Source organism: Candoia aspera, chromosome 1 (assembly GCF_035149785.1).
Source record: "Candoia aspera isolate rCanAsp1 chromosome 1, rCanAsp1.hap2, whole genome shotgun sequence".
In the NCBI taxonomy this organism is placed as follows: Eukaryota; Metazoa; Chordata; class Lepidosauria; order Squamata; family Boidae; genus Candoia; species Candoia aspera.
In genome coordinates this window covers 263,062,249-263,082,702 of record NC_086153.1, presented here as the reverse complement: position 1 = coordinate 263,082,702, position 20,454 = coordinate 263,062,249, and the positions used below count along the sequence as shown (strand labels likewise).

At 40.2% G+C, this 20,454-nt stretch overlaps 2 protein-coding genes across 2 annotated transcripts in view; one reads left to right on the top strand and one right to left on the bottom strand.

The window, feature by feature from the left end:
* CAT (catalase) overlaps window positions 1-363 on the bottom strand; it is a 78,467-nt gene extending 78,104 nt beyond the window's left edge. Inside the window, exon 1 of the mRNA XM_063289616.1 lies at window positions 256-363. Within this exon, the coding sequence (XP_063145686.1) occupies window positions 256-279 (24 nt within the window). The 5' untranslated portion in view covers window positions 280-363. The remainder of the gene's footprint in view (window positions 1-255) is intronic.
* Window positions 364-693: 330 nt separating this feature from the next.
* Window positions 694-20,454, top strand: part of ABTB2 (ankyrin repeat and BTB domain containing 2) — a 153,908-nt gene continuing 134,147 nt past the window's right edge. Inside the window, exon 1 of the mRNA XM_063289608.1 lies at window positions 694-1,945. Within this exon, the coding sequence (XP_063145678.1) occupies window positions 1,078-1,945 (868 nt within the window). The 5' untranslated portion in view covers window positions 694-1,077. The remainder of the gene's footprint in view (window positions 1,946-20,454) is intronic.

The following is a 20,454-nucleotide window of genomic DNA, read 5'->3' as shown; positions in this document are numbered from 1 at the left end:
GTATAGATGTTATAACGGAAGATATTCGGAAAATACAACCTAAGTTGTATTGGAGACTGATAATCTCCTCCCCCCCCCCTTCCAGGTATTGCTGCTTGTTAATTCCCCGTTAAAACTTTGCACAGGCCGGTAGCTGCAATTTGCAGCCCGCTTCCTGGGAAGCCCAGGAAGCCTCGTGCGGGAAGGTTAGACGTGCATCTGCGAAGGGCCAGAGATCGGACCTGGCAAACCTAACCCCTCCCTTGGCGCGGTTACCTTTATTTCGCTGGCTCGGCTCATGGTGCACACGCGGCTCCTTTTCCTCCAAATCCCCAGCAATGGCTCCTTTCTTCTGTCACCTCTCTCCGCCCAGTCCCCGCTCCCTCTCACCCTTTCGGACTTGTTTTCATCCAGCCCTGCCCTTTTTGCCTGGCTCCGCCCATCCAGCCCGCCTGAAATGTACGCACGGACGGGTTGCCCAGCTCACATTTCAGCGGCGGGCCCAACCCCCGGCTCTCCTGATTGGTGGGTATCCCGTCGGGTCATTTGCATGTCGCCTACGATCGGTGAGCCGAAGAGAGCAGCGAAGAGGGAAGTTCGCGCAAAGCTTCTGCAAGTGTCTTGCGGGGGCGCGGAGAGGGAAACACCGGCAGGGAGCTGCCGCCGCCGCCGCCGCTCTGGGCTGCCTTGGGTCTCCTCCCTCCCTCTCTCCCTCCCTCTCCGTCGCCTTCTGGATGAGCCCGAAATTGATTCTGGATCGTCACTGAGGAAGGGCTTGTTCGCCTTCCGCCGCTTAAGGACCCCCCATTAGGCGACGGGCATTGCCTCCTCGGAGCTCTGCCTGATCCCCCGCATCTTCTCCTGCTGGCCCCGAGATTTTCCACCCTGTCTCCAAGACGGGAAAGAAATGATCTCACCCGGCCCGTGGAATGGAGACAGCTGGCACACGTGAAAACCTGAAGGAACCGCAGGATCTGCAGCCCAAACTGGACTCGCATCTCGGCGCCTAAGCCCGCGGCCGCCCTCGGCCGGCTTTGGGAGCTGCGCGGGACTCTGCGTTCGTGCGTGCCTCGGAGGAGCGGGACCCAGAGCTTTCCTATGGCTGGAATATATAGCTCGACTCTGAAGACCCTGGAAGACCTAACCTTGGACTCCGGGTATGGGGCAGGGGACTCCTGCAGGTCCCTCAGCCTCTCATCCTGCAAGTCCAACAGCCAAGCTCTCGCCTCGTCTCAGCCCCGGGGCAACTGGTGGTACTACTCCGGCTCCATGAACAGCCGGAACAACAGCTGGGATACTGTCAACACCGTCCTGCCGGAGGACCCCGAAGTTGCGGACATCTTCGCCAAATGCGCCAAACTGCCCGACCTCGAGGAATTCCCTTGGAGCGAGGAAGACGTCGAGAAAATCCTGCGGAAGGGGACGGAGGCGGGCAAGAGAGACTTCAGCCCAGAAGCCGCGAGGAGGCTGTCGATGCTTCTCCGGAGGCCGCTGATCCGGATCTCTCGGGAGGCGCAACGCTTGAGCGTGATGCACGCCAAGTGCACGCGGTTCGAGATCCAGAGTGCCATCAAACTGATCCAGAGCTGGTCCTTGTCAGAGAGCTGCGTCTTGGCGACCGTCAGAGCCCTTTCGCTGTACAGTATGAGTGCCGGAGACGGCCTAAGGAAAGGCAAATCGGCCCGCTGTGGCCTCACCTTCTCTGTCGGACGCTTTTTCAGGTGGATGGTAGATACCCGGATCTCTGTTCGGATCCACGAGTATGCGGCCATCTCTTTAGCCTCTTGCCTGGAGAACTTGGTGGAAGAGATCAAGGGCCGGGTCCTGGCCAACCAAAGCCCCGAAGGAGATGGGGCGGGAAGCGAGGTCTCTGCCGAAGTTCTCGAGGCGGCGATTAACAACGACGCTGAGCTTTGGGGAGTCCTGCAGCCCTACGAGCATCTGATCTGCGGGAAGAACGCCAACGGTAAGGGGCGGGTGGCCGTGCGAGTGCATACGACCTCACCGAAGCGCGTGCCTGCCTGCCTTCACCCCTGCATTGTGCAGAGTTGATTTTCCGGGGCTCTTAAGACTTTATTTTCGCGTTGTTCATGTTTAACTCCTCCGTCTAAGCCATTATGAGAATCAGGATAGGATTTTGCCTGCAGATCTCTGCATACCACTAGGGGAGTTTCTTGGTGGCGTTAGTTTCAGGGGAACGGCACTTGTTAGTGTGGATGTTAAAATAGTGCAAGCCAAGGTATGCAAAAGAAGCAAATCATAACAGCTGGAAAAAAGCAAAAGAATAGTGCCCTAAGTGATCTTTCTCTGTGTTCTGGAAAAGGTGAGCTTAAAAAATAATGATCTGAATGGTTTTTAAAAGTACTCTTTACAGTGAAATTGTAATATCCTGTACAAATGCACTAAGAGTTCAGTCACACTTTCTTTAACAGTGTGAGAAGTAATTCTGAGGAATTTAGACAGAATTGCGGTCGGTCATGCTATTCATGCTATGGTGACATCCAAACAGCGCTATACTGAATATTTAAGTCTTTGAAGGTAATCCAGGTAGTCAGGATGCGCTTTGCATTTACTGGCTGGAATCTAAAAAATGGAATGAGACGTGCTAACTAATGGAAAGTGAAAGGGAACTAAGACCAGAGTCTGTCTGTGAACCAACTAAGGAAAGCAAATGCTATGTAGAACGTGTCAATTCAAGCACTGTGTGCAATTAATTACTGCTTCCTCTTAAATTATACGTCAGGGAATAGCACTGAAATAACGAGAATGATATGACTGAAGCAAAGGCTGGCTTTTTCTAAAAGCAAGTTGCAAAGCCATTTTGTGGTGTTCTTCAGACCTCTTAGTAATTGCTCTTTCTTTTTAACCCAAGATGTGTCAGGCATTTTTCACCAACAAGCCAAAGGCCTTGTTTCAGCCACAGTTACTCATGGTAAAGCCCTATTGAACAAACAATGGAACTTAAGCTGGTCAGGGCTCACTCATTCTTTTGATTCAGTAAGATTGTGCTTTCTTAAGAAACACAATATTTCCTAAACAAGTTTCCCACCCAGTTTGATGTACAGAAGCCAGAAGGATAGGCAACTGTACAGTACAAAACTCTTCAATACAGCAATTGGACAGCATCTTCTACTACACCTGAAAGCAGCAAGCTAGTCTAGAGGCCCCAGAGTCCTGATACAGTTGTGATCTCTCTAATCTCTCACCACTTCCTGGTTCTGCTTAATGGTAGGGCAGGTCCTCACAACAACTGCGGCTGAAATCCACATTTAGGCTGTGGATTTTGGACTGCAGATGGAAGCTTATATAAATGACTGTTCTTTCGTACAAAGAAATTAGTAAACAATTTTTGCATAAAGGGGCACAGACTAGAGAGAAAACTAGGTTGGAGCCCTTTTCTCCAATCTTATCTTGGATTCTTTTCAGAGGAATCTTTTTGAAAACAACAAGAGCAATAACAACAGTATTTTTCCTCTATTTTTTAATTGAAGAGTCAATCTAAAATCCAAACTGGTTTAGGACAGGGACAGGTTGCCATCTCATTCTCTGTGAACTAAATTTTAAACATGACTAATCCGAGCTGGATTGAAGCCTATGTACATAGTTTTGGAGGGGGGGGTTCCTCCCATCCCTGCTCAAAATATAACAGAAATCTGTTGAGTGGCTTTTCCTCCAAATATTTATTTATTTCATTACAATTATTAGCCACCCATTCTAGCAGACATTGGGTGGCTATATATTGCTGTCAGGTCTAATGTGACTGGTGGGTAAGGTGTAGCTGGCTGAACGTCATGGAACTCACTATCTAGTTCTATTATGTGACTCATAATCAGCCTTTCAACTCTCTCACCCAGCCCTATGTAACATTCTGTGAAAGATCTTGGGAATGAATGTTGTTGTTGTTGTTGTTAGCTGCCATCAAGTCATTTACAACTCATGACGGCCCTATGTATAACAGAATGAAATGCTGTTCAGTCTTGCGCCATATGCCTGACTGTTCCAATATTTGCATCCATTGTTGCGGTAATTGTATCAATCCATTGCATTGAAGGTCTTCCTCTTTTCCGCTGGCCCTCGACTTTACCAAACATGATGTCCTTTTCAAGCGATCGGTCTTTCCTGACAATGTGCCCGAAGTATGAGAGTCTAAGCCTAGTTATATTTGTCTCTAGGGAACATTCTGGTTGTATTTCTTCTAAAACTGATTTGTTTGTTCTTCTGGCAGTCCATGGTATTTTCAATAATCTTCACCAACACAATTTGAATGCATCAATTCTTCTATCTTCCTTTTTTAAAGTCCAACTTTCACAGGCATATGTGGCAATTGAGAAGACCATGGCGTGAGTCAGACACACCTTTGTTTTTAAACTGACATCTTTACTTCTGAAAACTTTAGGTAGGTCTTTGATGGCAGATTTTCCCAGTGCAATATGTTTGATTTCTTGATTACTACTTCCCTTGGCATTGATAGGATAGTATTAAAGAAATGTTCCTGGCAATAGTAAGGAAAAATGTGAAAATGAAACAGAGTACAGTCTGGTTTCACCTTGGTGTCTCTAGAGCCATCCTGCATCTGTTTTACTTAGAGTGCAGATTACAATTACAGTTCTCTCTTTTTGATTACACAAGTTGATAAGTAACTTTAAAACAGGAAATGACTAGGGCCCTTCCATTTAAGACTGTGTTGTCATCAGCATATGCCAACAGATGATGGCTCTGGGGAAAAGCTCAGCCTGTTGACAAATCCCATTCACGAAATGATAATGCTACAAACTGAATTTAGCCCAGATCAGCTTCTGCCCTTCACTACCAGAAGAACAGAAGAGTCCTCCTGGATCAGATACTTCTAAGAGTCTGTTAGTCTCACAGTGACAATCAGATGCTTGTGGAAAGCACAAATATTGGACATGTTTCTCTTTCTGTTTTCCTTCAGCCTTTCTGTCTTTCTTTTTCTTTTCTTTTCTTTTTCTTTTTGGTTTTCCTTGTTTATCTAGGAAATCTCCTTTTTGCTCTAACAGCTTTCTTGATGCTGTTTTTAGCCATGCTGAACACTGATGGACTTAATGTGACCTTGTTTTACCTGCATTGCAAATTCTAGTTATGTTTCTATTATTACGGTTTTGAGTAGTCACTAAATATTGAGAAATTCAACCCCTTTGACTTTCCCCATCAACTTCCTTTTTTAGTAATTTGTTTCTTTTTTCTTTCTTAAGCTTCTTGTTTTGAAGTCAGATGTGACAGTCCTGGATTTGACTATCTCTTTCTCAGATAAATAAGTTAAGCTTGACAGCAAAGCTGTTACCATGTGATTTGATGCTCCATACGCAGAAGGAATTACAATGCAAGGCAAAGTTGGGAGGAGGGAAAAGGCTGGAGGGGAAAGAGAAGATGGGCTGTGATTGCTATCTTGGTGTAGCTGTGTGGGGTAAGAAAATTCCAAAAGCAACACCTGCCCATGTTTTGCAAGCTACAGCAGTTTAAGAGAAGCTGATTTTTTTCCCTGACTTCACTGAATAAGAGTGACTTTCTTCAAAAGCAAAAGCAGATGTCATGAATTACGCAAAAGTAAGCCTCCGCATTAAAACAAATAGTTTTAAAAGTTATTAGGTTTTTTGAGTTTTTGTCTTACTTCCAGTGAAACAGTTTTATTTTATAAAGTTGCACATTTTCATCATTGATTTATTTAATGTAGAAAGATGTATTAAAAAGTAAGTGGAATATTTATTTTTGTCTAACACTAGCCACAATAAAATCATTAGTTTTGTTCATGGGGTAGGAGTTGTACAAATTCATTTTAAGCAGTCACAGAGTCACAAAAGTTGAGAACTCCTGCTTTAGCCTGATTCTATTCTATTCTATTTATTTATTTAATTTTTATCCCACCTTTATTATTTTTATAAATAACTCAAGGTGGTGAACATACCTAATACTCCTTCCTCCTACTATTTTCCCCACAACAGCAACCCTGTGAGGTGAGTTGGGCTGAGAGAGAGTGACTAGCCCAAGGTCACCCAGCTGGCTTTCATGCCTAAAGTTGGACTAGAACTCTCAGTCTCCTCCAGTCTGGATGGAATGCAGTATTTTCACCCTCATCCTCTACAAATGATTAATCCTGAACAGAAACTCCCCAACTCAGCTTTTTTCCTGAGGTAGCCACTTTTCAAAATCAGACTTATCATCTATCAGAAATAGATAATACATTGGACAACAAGCTGGTCAGTCAACTCCTGTTGCAACCAATGGATCAACATTCGGTTGATCCCCCCCAAAAAAGCAGACCCTGCACCTGCGGGAAAAACACTAGAAATAAAATCTATTGGAAATATCTTTGATACCTGTATTAGCTACAAAAGTGGCTACAAATTTTATAGCACCACTTTCTTTTTCCAGTCCCCGTCCACTTTATCAGAAGTAAAAACAGCAGATAAACAGAAGTAGCATTATCCCATAGCTACATGGTGTCATAGGTACATAGCTCAAAAGGACTGGAGAATAAATTTACCTATCTAGCCAGGATGCTGATTTAGAAAATAACCAAAGAAAAAGGTTTGTTTCTTCATGAACAAACTGAACAGACAGAAGCTGGTATTATATGGAAACTTAAACAGATATGAAAGGAAAGGTTTATAAATATTCAAAATGTGAAGTAGCCAGTTGTGTTACATTCATGAATTGAATACAAAGCTCTGATTTGTCATGCAAAGGACTGGTTTCATTTCACAGTGTTACATGCTTTTTTAGTTCATTCCCTTGAATGTATTTATCTAGATATAAATTCTGACTTCCTGTGCCCACATGTGCATTTAATTTAGTGTTAGGAATGTATTTATTGTGTTAACAAGGAACATGGAATGCAAGACCCAGCGCACTTGATTACTTGAACTTTGCAAAATGAAACTGAGCAAGTGGTACTTCAGTTGGAGAAAAAAATGGAGCTGGATTTTTCTGTAGAAGTTAATTTACCGTTTCAGAGATAAGGTAGCAACAGTAGTGGGTTGGCTAAATAGATTCAATTTCTCATAGCAGGAACAAGATTGGTTTCAACATATACAAATTCAGAATTTTCAATTTGAAGATTAAAGACTCAGGTGTTTCTGAGATGGTCATCGAGTCTTAAACCCAGATTTTATCTTCTGCTACCTATATCCACTAGTATGTGATAGTGGTTCTGCTGATGATTTACTTGCAGAGGAAGAGGTCTCTGAAACTTGAGGGACTGGTTCTGAGAAAGTTTTCAGAAGTGACCCGTTGCCACTTTTGTTGGTTCCAGATCTTCTGAAGAGGAATATTCTGGGCCTTGGGGAATAACATTAGCCAGAATGGGACTCTGGCTAAGGAGACTCCTTAGACCAAGAGTGGTAGAAAAGACCACCTTACCACTTTCCTAATGTAAATATCTTACCTTTCCAGAAAGCCTAATAGTCACTCTGATGGGACAGTTTGGATCATGAGACCCAGAGACAACCGTACCTTAGTTTGCCAAGGTTTTGATTAAGAAAGCAAAACTAACCAAAGATAGTTTTCTTGCATAACATGAAATCTGGCCATGACAGATTTTTAATGGCGACACTTCAATCAAAGGTACTATGGTTTTGAAAGAAAGTAGATTGCTGTTTTGTAAGAGAGAAGAAAGCGGAGCGGTTTCTGCATGGATAGCTACATCACTGGTTTTCCAAATGTAAATTATGCGTGAGTGAAAAAATACTGAGTTAGAAAACATAAACTGCTTTTGGATGTTGTAGACGTGTCTTTTCTTTGGACCAAAATAGAGACTGCTAGCCCATCATTTCTATAAGCTGTATACTTTGCACTTTGTATTAATTGTCCCTGCTTAGGATCACTGGGGAATTAATCAGTAATTAATACAAACCTTCTGCTTCTCTAAAGTCTCTCCAGTAGATACCTTAAAATAAGTCCTGACTGTTTATGTAGCTTTGTTCCTTCCTTTCAAGGCCAAAGACAGGACTAAAAGTTGTCAGGAGAGCAACTGCATTTATTATCCTTGGTGAGGATTAAACTGATACCCTGCAGTTGCTTCAGCCATGATTCAATTTAGGTACAACTTCACAAGGTAAGTGGCCATCTCTCCGTAGGATCCTTTCTGTCTCCAAGGGTGAGAAATAATAATGCTGATTTATCTTGCCCTAAGGGTATAAGCTGGCTGAACTCATGTATGTAAAGCATTTAAAATGGTCAATAGCACTTAATGCTGTCTAGCTTTAGATGATCTTCCTAAAATAAAATTTGAGAATCTGAAATCTGGATCAATGAGATTTTTTTTAGTTGAGTACATTTAGATGTTATTATGCATGTTCAGAAGACAGGAACCGTACCTTATTTCTATATCAATTGTCCTTAATCTAAACAAGTGTCTGAGTGGTTTGAGGAATTAGTGAAGTCAGTGAGGATAGCATAGTCCAAACATGGGACTGTTACACAAGCACTTGTTGCACTCTTGGCTATGCCACGGACACTTAAAAAAGGTAAAACCACCTTCAAGTTGTGCTTGATTCCTAATTATGACATGGATATGTGCATGTTGAGTTTGGACAATACAGACATCATTTGCCACTGCTGCTTTGTGGAAGGTTTTTTTTAACTTCTCAATCTAGTTTATAGCTCTGGGACTTCCTGGTTGTCTCCCATCTGAGACCTAATCAGGTCTGGTCTTGCTTAGTTTTCTCAAGATCAGCTAGGTACTGCAGGTACTGTGGCAATGTAAGAAGGATAAATTAATCCATGGGTTAGGCAAAAGAGAATTAATGATCACCAATTTAGTAGATTACCTCTGGTTTTTTGAATGCAGAAATAGTGCAAACCAGAATTTGTTTCCATACGTTCTGCATATTGCAAGCTCTGATTACATAATCATTTCAAGAGTGCTGCATTCCAATCTGTGGAATGTTGGATTCTGTATTCTGCCTAACAGCTATATGTTGGGTTTATAAATTGCTGAATATTTCTGAATCATATACGCCTTACAAGATATGTACTATTTCTGTAAGACTACTGGAGATGCCATGTATTGTTTTAATTAATCACCTCCATATTCTTTTTCTTGAATAAATGGTTCACTGTGTTTAAACGCTTTATAAAAGGAGGTGTGAACAATTTCTAAAAGTGTATTTGTTAATTTCACAGTTCTAATTTATAAGAAAAGCGGTGTTCCGTACAGGACATCAGAACCTCAGAATGTTTTGAATGAAGATGCGGGCAAAATATTCAATGCACAATATGTGAATATTGGATGAATAAGTAGATCTACAAAATATGCTAGGGTTTTAGAAACCTTGTACCCTGATTTGGTACAGTAATTACATGAGAAGCCAAGCACCATTCAAACTTGATATATTACCTGTGTGAGAATCTGTTAAGGATAGTTGTACCATTGCAGATTAAGAAGCTTTTTAAGGAAATGTTACAACAGAGGAATGTATATATGCGTGTGGACATCACACAAAGGCAGCATTATTTACCCATTAGAAGTCATGTGGGGGTTCCTAACTGCATTCTTACCCAACTGATGAAACTGACGGATTGGTATCATCGGATAAAACTAATACATCAGAGTAACAGTTTATCAGTTGCAGTGGTGGATATTTTTAAAGAGTTACAATACATTAACATATTTTGTACTTTCCGAATCTATTTTGATATAAGGGATGTAGATACTTTTTTAAATACTGCAGGAAGGTACTTTAAAACAGTCTTTAACTGGAAAATCATGGCTACAATGGAGTCAAGCTCCAGTTTAAAAGGTGGTCTAATCATGGCACCAGTACCTTTTTGATTTTGTTGATGGTGATATTTTTAAGAAGAAACATTTATATAAAAAAGCTGAAAGCTGGAGAATAGATGGGGATAAGAGAATATTCAGGGGTGTCTGCAGGGTTTGGCCAAAAGAGTGAAGTTGATAGCCACAACAGCACGATCAAAGTTCTGCCCATTGTGTGTGTGTGTGTGTGTTTATTTATTTGTGCACCACAGAGCTTTGATCACATCAGTGTGTCCCCCATCTTGACTGTTTTGACCATAAGATGTCAATACTCCTGAAAGTGTTCTGAGTTGCAAGTTGGGACAACTGGTGTTTTTTCTGTTCGTTGGCAATCCCATCCATTTGTTTTACTGATTGAACAAATGCATCTGAGCCATGAATGTGGTATATATTCACCAAGCATCAAACTTAAGGAAAGATTCAAGGGTTTATTTAATTATGTGCCCACTTATATTTATTTTCCTTCTCACATTCATCAGTGAAAACAAAGAGTATTTTTATAGCTTTGCTACATCTGTGTCACTGTATTCCTAATATATACATATATAACTTCAATGACAACATTGAAAACTGTGTGTTTCATTATCATTCAATTGTATGTTCTAATTCTTTGGTGAGATGCATGTACTGCACAGCAGAATTACCTTGTAATGGGTGTTATGTATTCCAAAGGCAGTAGCACTCTCAGCAGTTGAACTGCACCAGCCAAAGTGTTTGGAGAGCAGCTCATTAATTTTAATAAGCTATTATCTTCATGGCTATGTTCTGTGGGATTACGTCTGCACAGGGAAATAGCTGCAAATCTGATCAATGAAACTAGCAGGCTGCAAGAACATTTGTCATCTACAGCTCAGTTTGCCTGAATATCAACATTACACTGTTATAAAACAATTCAAAAACTTATAAAGAGGTGGGCCAGAAGACGCAGTCCTACATAGTTGCTAGCAATAAAATGAATCATGCTTTTGGTTCTTTTGTTTGTAAGGAAGTCCACCTACATGATTCAAGCTAATGTGTCTGGAGGATTCCTCCCCCGTGAAACTCAGGGCTTTCCCTGACAGTTAATTACCATAAATGTCATAAGCAGCCATCATAAATATAGCTGACTGGATTCTCACGCAAGCTAATATTTCAATGGCAACTAATGTGTCAGGATAACTTTACATAGCCAGGTCTGTCACTGGATTACAGTTTCAAGTGCTCACTTGCTTGTGAGTGGTAGAAAAACATGAAGAGAACATAATGAAAATATAGTGCTTTAAAAAAAAAAAAAAAAAAGTCAATTTTCACATTTAATGGACTGTCATCAAATTTAAAACAATCAAATGTCAGAAAAAGAAATCGTACCCATATTTATAAAAATCAGCTTTAAATCCTTGTCTCTAGCTGATGTAACAAAAGTAACTATTTTTACAAGGCAACTTAGAATCTAGCAGGATATCCAGTGCATCATTTGGAATTGTGTGTGGATTCCAATGACCAATATCAATCCAGGTTTACTCTCTCTGATGCAATGAGGATTTTTACCTATAGTCAATCAGTATAGCCTTCTTTCACAAACACTTTTTGCCACTTGGCAAAGTACTAGAGAAATATAGTGGTAATCCATATACCTGGAACAATTGTTTAGGGTGGCGCATGTAACACCTTTGCTGCGGGAGCTGCACTGGGTCCCACTCTGCTTCTGGGTCCAATGCAAGGTGTTTGTTATTGCCTTTAAAGCCCTACATGGCATGGGTCCAGGTTACCTGAGGGGCTGTCTCATCCCCATCACATCGGCCCGTCCTACCCAGTCAGGCATGTTGCGGGTCCCATCACAGAAAGAATGTCATCTGGGGGGTCCTAGGAAGAGGGCTTTCTCTGCTGTTGCCCCCACCCTATGGAATACTCTTCCCTCAGAGGTGAGGTGAGCCCCAACTCTCCCAGCCTTCCAGAAAGGAGCAAAGACCTGGCCCTGCCATCACGCATGGGGGGTGAAGAGGGGTGGCCAACCCTGCAGGAGGTTGGCACCCTAAAGTCGCTCCCCAGAGTTTAAATCAATAACTTTTTACTTGCCATCTTTTTGGAACATACTATTTATTAAGAAGACTGTTTTTACTGTACTATTGTACTGTTTTACTGTTTTGTTGTATTTTAATTAATGTTTTATTCCTGTTTTACGTAACCCGCCCAGAGTCGCTTTCTGAGTGAGGTGGGCGGGGAATAAATTTGATAAATAAATAAACAAAATTCCTAATAACGATATAGTAGTCTGCCATTGAGAATGTTTTTGCCTATACATGGATTTTCATAAAATGTTCTAAAGTACATTCTCCATTCTCAACGGGTGGCAGATAACCCAACATGAGATAGTTTGGATCAGTCGGTCCTTAACTGCCCATCAGTGAGAACTATTGCTGGATACATCTTTCTACTTCCAATTTGAACTAGGGGGAATTCAAGATAAAGCAACAACCCCTTCAAACTGCCTTCCATGCATCCAAACCGTCTTCCACAGTCAATCTGTTGAGCACTGACCTAGTGTGTGTGTGTGTGTGTGTGTGTAATGTTAAATGTAGATCAAAGGTGAAGGAACAATCATGCTCTATTCGCTCTTAGTGTACATCTGTAGCATTCATATAGAGCTTTTGTGAGTAGTATTAAACTAAGTTTAACTAAACTGTAAGCTAACCAGCGTGTAGTTAATCCATCAAAAAGAGGGAGATAACTTAGGTCAGTAGGCTAGTATTTGATTTCTGGTACAAAAAGTGAAATAAGAGTTGATAAGAGTTGATAGACATGGAATTTCCAAATTAGATTTTTACCATTTGTTACTTGGACTGGTCACATCATAGCTTGACTTTGGATGCTATTCATAGTGAGACCAAGATCCAGACTCACATTCTCCTTCCACTGCTTCTCCCATTACTGTATGGCAAGATAGTACTATGATGAGCTTATTTATAAATTAGATCTGCCTGATTATACAAGAAAACACTAGTTAGAAAACTAAAAGGGTATAGAATGCTTCTGGGCTTTGAACATAGGGCTTGGAAGGGGAGAACAGAAATGTGTGAGGGATTCTTTTCTTTTCTTTTTTTGCTCAAATTTGTCTCTTTGTAGTTTTCCCTATGGGCCTTCACATCCCTGCATTGTATCTCAAAGTGGATAGTTTAAAGTGGAGCATTTTCATTCAAGTGGTGTTTTCTCAAAAGAATGAGAAACTGGAGAATGGAACAAGTGAATCAAGGGCAGGCTGATAATCTCTGCTTCTGTCAAATTCCAGACATAGAAGCTAATAGGTCTTTTTCTCGATATTTGAGGACTGGTTTCTGAACTGAGTGACTCTGGAAAGAGAAACCCTTCTACAGTAAAATAGGCGTAAGAATGAAAACAGGCATGGGAGTTGAACTACACAGTGTAAGAAATGTGTTACTCTATTTCCATATTTTCATTTTTTAAAAAAAGCTGATATGGGATCAGATCTGAATCCAGACTAAGGAAGGATGAAATAGATTTAGATCTTTGCCTCACAGTGTTTTCTCTTTCAAAAATGTTCCTTATAAATCTATTATTAGACCCAGAAGGCAAACTACTATATGGATCTTCCCTTCCTACTCACAGCCACTTTCAGGGATGATTTTCATGAAAAAGGAAAAGATTCAAGGAAAAGGGTTACACTGTTTCCTCCTCCTCCTGTAATGTGGTCTGAATTGGTGGTCCTTGCAGTTTCTTTTCAAAAACTGCTAACTATATGTCATGAGCCTTGCATTACCTTGAAATGGAGGAGTGGCCCAAGATCTTTTGCTGTTTGAAATGAAGGATAAAAGGGACGTTTTGGCTGCACCCTATTCCCCGTATAAAAGGCAACCGATCACTGAACTTTACTTCAGTGCTGGCCAGCCATATTATGGTAGTCAGCTCTGCCTTCAGACAGGCGTAGTAAACCCCCATGCTTCACCCTCATGCACTGTTCCCCAGCTTCTGCAGCCTAAAATGATAGTCTCATTCTACCTAATAGTATGTCTGTGCTTGATTAAAACCACTTTAATATTGACTTCATACATTTTTCTGAAATCAGGATTGTACGAAAATACCATGGGCCTCTGCCATTATGGGGTGGAAGCTAAAGAAATAGTAAACCCAATTCACCCATACAGGCACCCAAGTGAGGGGGAAAAGAAGAAAAGGTGTGACTAAAAGTATTTCCTCAAGGATGTTTCTTGTTATTGTCCATTGGAAAAAAAGGAAAGAAAAATAAAACTATATTGAAAGAGTTAACAGGCCAAAACAATGCCAATATCTGTGCTGCACCTCTTTGGTGAACTCCTGTTTTTATGTTTTACACCTATGAATAAAAAGACTGTCATGTTCTTCCACAGAGAGGAATATTTTCTTCTTAGGAAACATATACATGACTAATCACTCTTGGCAGTCAGGTTTGTGGAATGGCTTAAACCTGGAAAAACACCTAAGCTGTACCATAACTCTCAGGGATTTCCTATATAATACTTGGGTTTATACAGTAGCACATTGTTACCCTTCAACAAGCACTAAATTCAGAATTAGTCAATAAGCTGCTTGGGTTACTTGTAAAAAAGATAGAATTTGCCAAAATATATCCTCATGTTCTGAAGATCAAACCTTGAGAATCGAGGTAAAAATATTCAGAATCAGGAAAGACCTACATATTTAAAACCAAGAGGTGTAATGAGTGAACCCTCCCCATGTTATAAAGGGAACGACATATGTTGTTTCCCACCATTGGAATGAGGGGTGCTCTAACTGAAACTCATCAAACCAAATTGTGGCACTTTTTTTTTGCCCATACTGGGCTTCTCAACACAATTTTTAGAACCCTCCCCCAACTTTGACAAACTCTCTTTAGAGTGTTTCCCAACCTTGACAACTTTAAGCTGTGAGGACTTCAACTCCCAGAATTCCCTAGCCAGCGCATGGAATTCTGGGAGTTGAAGTTCACACAGCTTAAAGTTGCCAAGGTTGAGAAACATTGCTCTTTATATTAGAAAGAACTGAGAGCCAATATGGTATAGTGATTAAAGTGCTGGTAGGGAAACCCAGGATGTACTTCACCTTCAGCCAAGGAAGCTCACCAGATGCTTTTGGGCCAGATGTTCTCTCTAATCCCATCCTAATTTACAGGGTAGTTTTTAGAAAAAATTGGAAGAGGGGATGTTATCTTAGCTGCTTTGAGCTCTTGAATGAAAAGTATGATATAAATCAAGTCAAACAAATAAAGTGGTCTAGTGAAAAAATGAGCAAAAATATGAGAGCCAGTCTGGTGTAGTGGATAGAGCACCAGGCTAGAAACCAGGAGACCGTGAGTTCTAGTCCCACCTTGAGCATGAAGCCAGCTGGGGGACCTTGGGCCAGTCACTCTCTCTCAGTCCTAGGAAGGAGGCAGTGGCAAACCACTTTCGAAAAACCTTGCCAAGAAAACTTCAGGGATTTGTCCAGGCAGTCACCAGGAGTCAAAAACTGACTCAACAGCACAAATAATAAATAATAAATATTGAAAATAAAATCACTCTGCATCTGACTTAGCACTGCAGTTTGTCTTAAAACCTTGTTCCATGCTGTTAGAATCAGAGGGAAAAATGTAAGGATATACCATCATCTGCTTTACATAGCACTGTAACGGAGTGAATGAGGGCTATTATGCTGGCAGTTGTCACCTCCGTTACGATAATATATGAGGCCCTAGCAATGTTTAGTATATACGTGGCTTTTCAAAGTATTCAGGATGTTTTATTCTTTAAGAAATGAATGCCCTGCATCATGATCCTGGGAAAAGGTTCAAGGTTTAAGGTTCAAGGTTCAAACCTGTGTGCACATCAGAGCACCATTTGCCTTTAAATCCAAAGCACTGCCTAGCCTTACTTTATAGCAGATTTCTAGGGAACAGGAGGGCTGGGAAGTCAGATAGCATCCCGGAAGAAGGCAATGGCAGGATTCTAACTTAAGTCAAAGGAGACATTATATTTTAAGATACCAGTGTTAGTACTTACATAATTACTTTAGTCTTCTGAGCAAATTAAGAGGCTGTCGTAAATTGAAGAGCTCTTCTTCATTGCTTAGTCTCTTAGCAATCTCTTAGTCATGTTACACTTGCTTCTTCTCTTTGCTGTTTAATGGAACAGAGTTGCTGGTCCTGCAAAAAGACTATACCAGTCTAGGTATGGGTAAGTCATTTGCAGATCTGCTTGTGCAAGTGTAAGAAAAGGCCCATCGTTGGAGGAGCTGAAGCACCAAGTTAGGGACAGATCATCATGGAGAATATCTATGTGGTCGCTAAAAGTCGGCAATGACTTGATGGCACGTAATCATCATAATCAATAGAAGGCCATCTTTTAAACTAAGAAAGTTTGAACCTCTGGCTCATTCCAAAAGGCCATACAGAAGTAGTCTTTATGCCATTAATAGTCTGAAGACAAAGCCTATTGCATAAAAACAAGAACATTGACCAAGCTAGAGAAGCAGGGGAAAATATGCCTCTGCAGACAAAGAGTGAAAAATAGCTTATGTTGATTAGGCTTTTCCTTTTAGGCTGTACTATCTGTGGGAAACGATATGCTAGAGTAACATTAAAAATAGTTTTAAATTCTGGATTTAAATCTGCAAACATATTTTATAGATACTAAGAAGATAATTTTATCTCTACATCTGTGAAAAAATAACACAAATGAATAGAAAGGAAAATTTAGTTGGAACTGATTGTTTTTTAAACAATTGCCTAACAGAATTGTTGAAGCACAGATTTTAGCTCCACTCTAACACTGTCCTAGTGTGTCCCAAGAATGCTAAATAATCTTTCACCCATTCCTTTGTATAGATTGCTAGGAATAACAGGGACAATTCCACTGTTTTATTTGTTAGGGTCTCCTTAACACCTGATTAGATCTTTGTTCCCGAACACAGAACAAAAATTAAACACTGAAAGGCCTTCTGGGGGCGCTCAGGTGTCCCTTGACTTGGAGAAGCTGACAATGAACCAATATACATAGCACAGTCTTTCAGGTAGACTAAGGGATTGTACACCCATTCCTCCTTGACCTGAAGCCAAAAAGGAGAAAAAAATGTTTTAAAATTCTCCCATGATTAAGAATCAGGGATTCACTGACCTGCAAGGGCCTCTCAATACCTTCCCAGAGCATGTCAACATCAAGAAAAAAGTGGGTTTTAATATAACTATACTGAGCTTTATGAAGTTCACAGTTAACATTTCTTTAAAAACCAGTTATTAGTTTGTAATATTATATATAAACAATGTAGCAACATAACTTACATTAGTGTTATATAAAAGATTATATACTTTAAAACAGAAACCCAACCTACTGAATAAAGGAAAATATATAAAAAGAAAAAAAGAGAAAAAACCTACACTAAACTACCAAAGTAGGGAGGGAAATTAGAAAACAAAACAAAAAAAACTTAAACTAAACAATACTAAAAACTCCCCCAAACCCCACACCTAAACTATATCTACACACAAACCACATTTAAAGAAGAAAAATTGATCAGGCTACTGAAATTATATTTCAGTTCCATCATTATGATTCTAGTTTTAAACAATGAATTAAACTTCAACTACACAAAATTCTATTGTCTGGTCTTGTCTCTTGTTTACTACAAATCTGATGCAAACCATAAGAACTGACAAATTTAATTAAGCCAACTTTTAGAATCTGGGACAAAAGCATTCTTCCATGAGTACACAATCATCTTTTTCACAACAGTTGAGGCTCAATATATCCAGAGCTCTTCACAAATTGAAAGAGTCAAGATTTTTAAGAGATAGTTTAACAAAACATTAATATCTTTAAGGTTTAACTGACTTCCAAGAACCTGATTCATAATCATAATAACAATACTAATAATAGTAATATGTCTAACCAATAAGGAATTACAAGTGGACACACCCATAACATAAACACCAAAGTTCTTTCATGTTTATTACATCTTCACCATTGAAAGCCAATTTTTTAAAAATTATTTAAGGGTTTCAATAGACCCCAAGGAGATTTTTTTTTTTTTGCTCAACTAAACCAAGTTTTACGTCATAAGAAATATATGAAATGCTTCTTAAAGCCTGAAGGGCTCGATTAAGCAATATAGGATAATTCAGTTTGATACTCTAGATTTATTGTATATTGTTCAGATCTACAGTACATGCTTCTTCAATAAAAAATTAACCATTAACTTATCAAGCTGTTTAAAATGTTTAAGTGGAACCAGCATAGGCATTGCTTTATTTTTCTCTCTTGATGCAAAATTCATTTTCACATAATTAATAGTGATATTTTAATCTCCTTCTTAATACCTTCTTTTATCCAGGTGATACATTTTGAAATGTTATATTTATTTATTTAAATAATTTGTGTGGATACCTATCTTAAACAAATAACTCTGGCCAGATAACAAACACATGCATAAAATAACACAGTATGAAAACTATATAATAAAATTTAAAAAATAAATAAAATAATGAAAACTATAAGGCAACATAATGAAAAATAACCAAAGCTTCTTATGAAACTGTCTGGCAGCACATTCCAAGCTCCACTAGCATCTTGGCCTCAGTGCCTGAGGGAAAGGCCAGGGCTTCAAGGCCTTCCAAAAGGCCAACAGGGTCAGAGCCATTTGGATCTCAGGAGGGAGGGTCTTCCAAAGGGCAGGTACTGCAAAAAAAAGAAAAAAAAAGAATGCAGGCCTCCTGGATCCCACTAGATGACAAGCAGGAGCCAGAAATCCAAGAGGGCCCCCAAATTACACATCAACTGTGTCTGTGAGAATGCTATACTATCCAGAGTTAAAAGATGGAAGATCTTTATATCCAGTGGGTCCTAAAACCCACAGCCACTCAGTTTTCCTAAAGTTGAGTCACAGCCTGTTCTTCCCCATCTAGACCCTCACAGCCTCCAGGCTGTGGGAAAGAACCTAATGACATCACTTGAACAGTACAGGGCAAGGTATAGGATCCTGTGCTGACAGATGTCATCAACCAGCAATTTCATGTAGATACTAGATAGGAATGGGGAGAGAGTTGAGCCCTGAGGCACCCTGCAAAACAGAGGCCTAGGGCTTCACTTCTCACCACCACCACCACCGCTAACTGGAACCAGCCTCAGAGGAAGGAGGAGAACCACTATAACGCCATGCCCTCCATTCCCAACTCCCTAAGCTGATCCAGAAGTATACCTTGATCAATGGTATCAAAGGCTAACAAAAGATCTATAAGGGCTAGGACAGATGCATCACCCTCATCCTGAGCCAGCGAGAGCTCATCCACAAGTGCAGTCAGTGCCATCTCAGTACTATAAGCCAGCCTGAAGCCTGACTGAAAAGGGTCTAGATCAGGGTTTCTCAACCAGGGTTCCATGGAACCCTAGGGTTCTGCAAGAGGTTGCTAGAGGTTCCCTGGGAGATCACATTTTTTTAAAAAAAAGTATTTCAAATTCGGGCAACTTCACATTAAAAAGGTAAGTTTCATTCTTTATTTTTGGTTTAGGAACACTGTTAATGCATATATACAGACCTACACATGACACAAATATAATAATTTTGTAATTTCTGGCCTATATTTGAGCCTGAATGTGCAGGGGTTTCCTGAGGCCTGAAAAATATTTAAAGGGTTCCTCTAGGGTCAAAAGGTTGAGCAAGGCTGGGCTAGATAATCCATTTCTTCCAAGCCTACCACCTTGTCAACAACCTTCCCTAAAGGAAATATTCACCACTGCCTGGACCAACTACATGCTATCTCCTAGAAGGTGTTAACCAACCAGGAGGAATATAGATCTAAAATACAGGTTGCAGTACTCTGTCCACTTCCTCAGGACTTACGGGCTCAAACTCACCCCAAGTAACTGGGCAAGACCATGCCTCAGTCAATTCCATAGGCCTACCCAACCAAAGCCCACTAAACTGGATATTTTGCTGGAGATAGTAATAAAAAATAGGTTAAAAAATTGATGGATTTTTAGCCTCCCAGTTTAATGCTTTGATTTATATGTTGTAAAATCTAAAAAGGCTGTTTATAATAAAGATAAGTTTATGACTGAATATACACAAGTGGTGCCATGGCCTTTGGTCCTTGCAATTTTTAAAATGACTACATATCAAGGAGGTCTTCAGGATATGGTAAAAAAAAGTCAAGATGGCAGCCATGGTGATATGATCAAAGCTCCTATTTTTTATGTGGGTCACATGTGCCATCCTGACTTTTTTGACCATACACTGCGGATACCCATGCTACATATTTTAGTGGAAAATCACTAAAATGATTGCTTTCTGTCTGTGAAGAGGGGAGTTTGCATGCCTATGCCATTATGAGAGCTTCATGACCTGTGAACCACCAATCTTAAAACAATCCATCAACCATGAACTTTATCTTGTCAGATGTTTGACAATCTCTATTTTGGTGGGTAGCAAAATTAAGTTCATCAACCCCACTTGAACCCTCCATTTGTAGCTGCTTGGCTTTATTCATCAATTCACTGAGTCACAAGTTGTGGCAACCAGGACCATACCTGTTTCTGAATGTGAATACTCGGGTTGCTACTTATTCATAATTTATATAATTTATTCATTATTTAAGCTCTACTCTGAGATGCATATTTGCTGTGGATGCAGTTTTGCTGTAATTTTTGCAAAGGTTGAATTGTGGGCCAAATAGATGTTAAATCAGTCTTGCTTTTATTCTC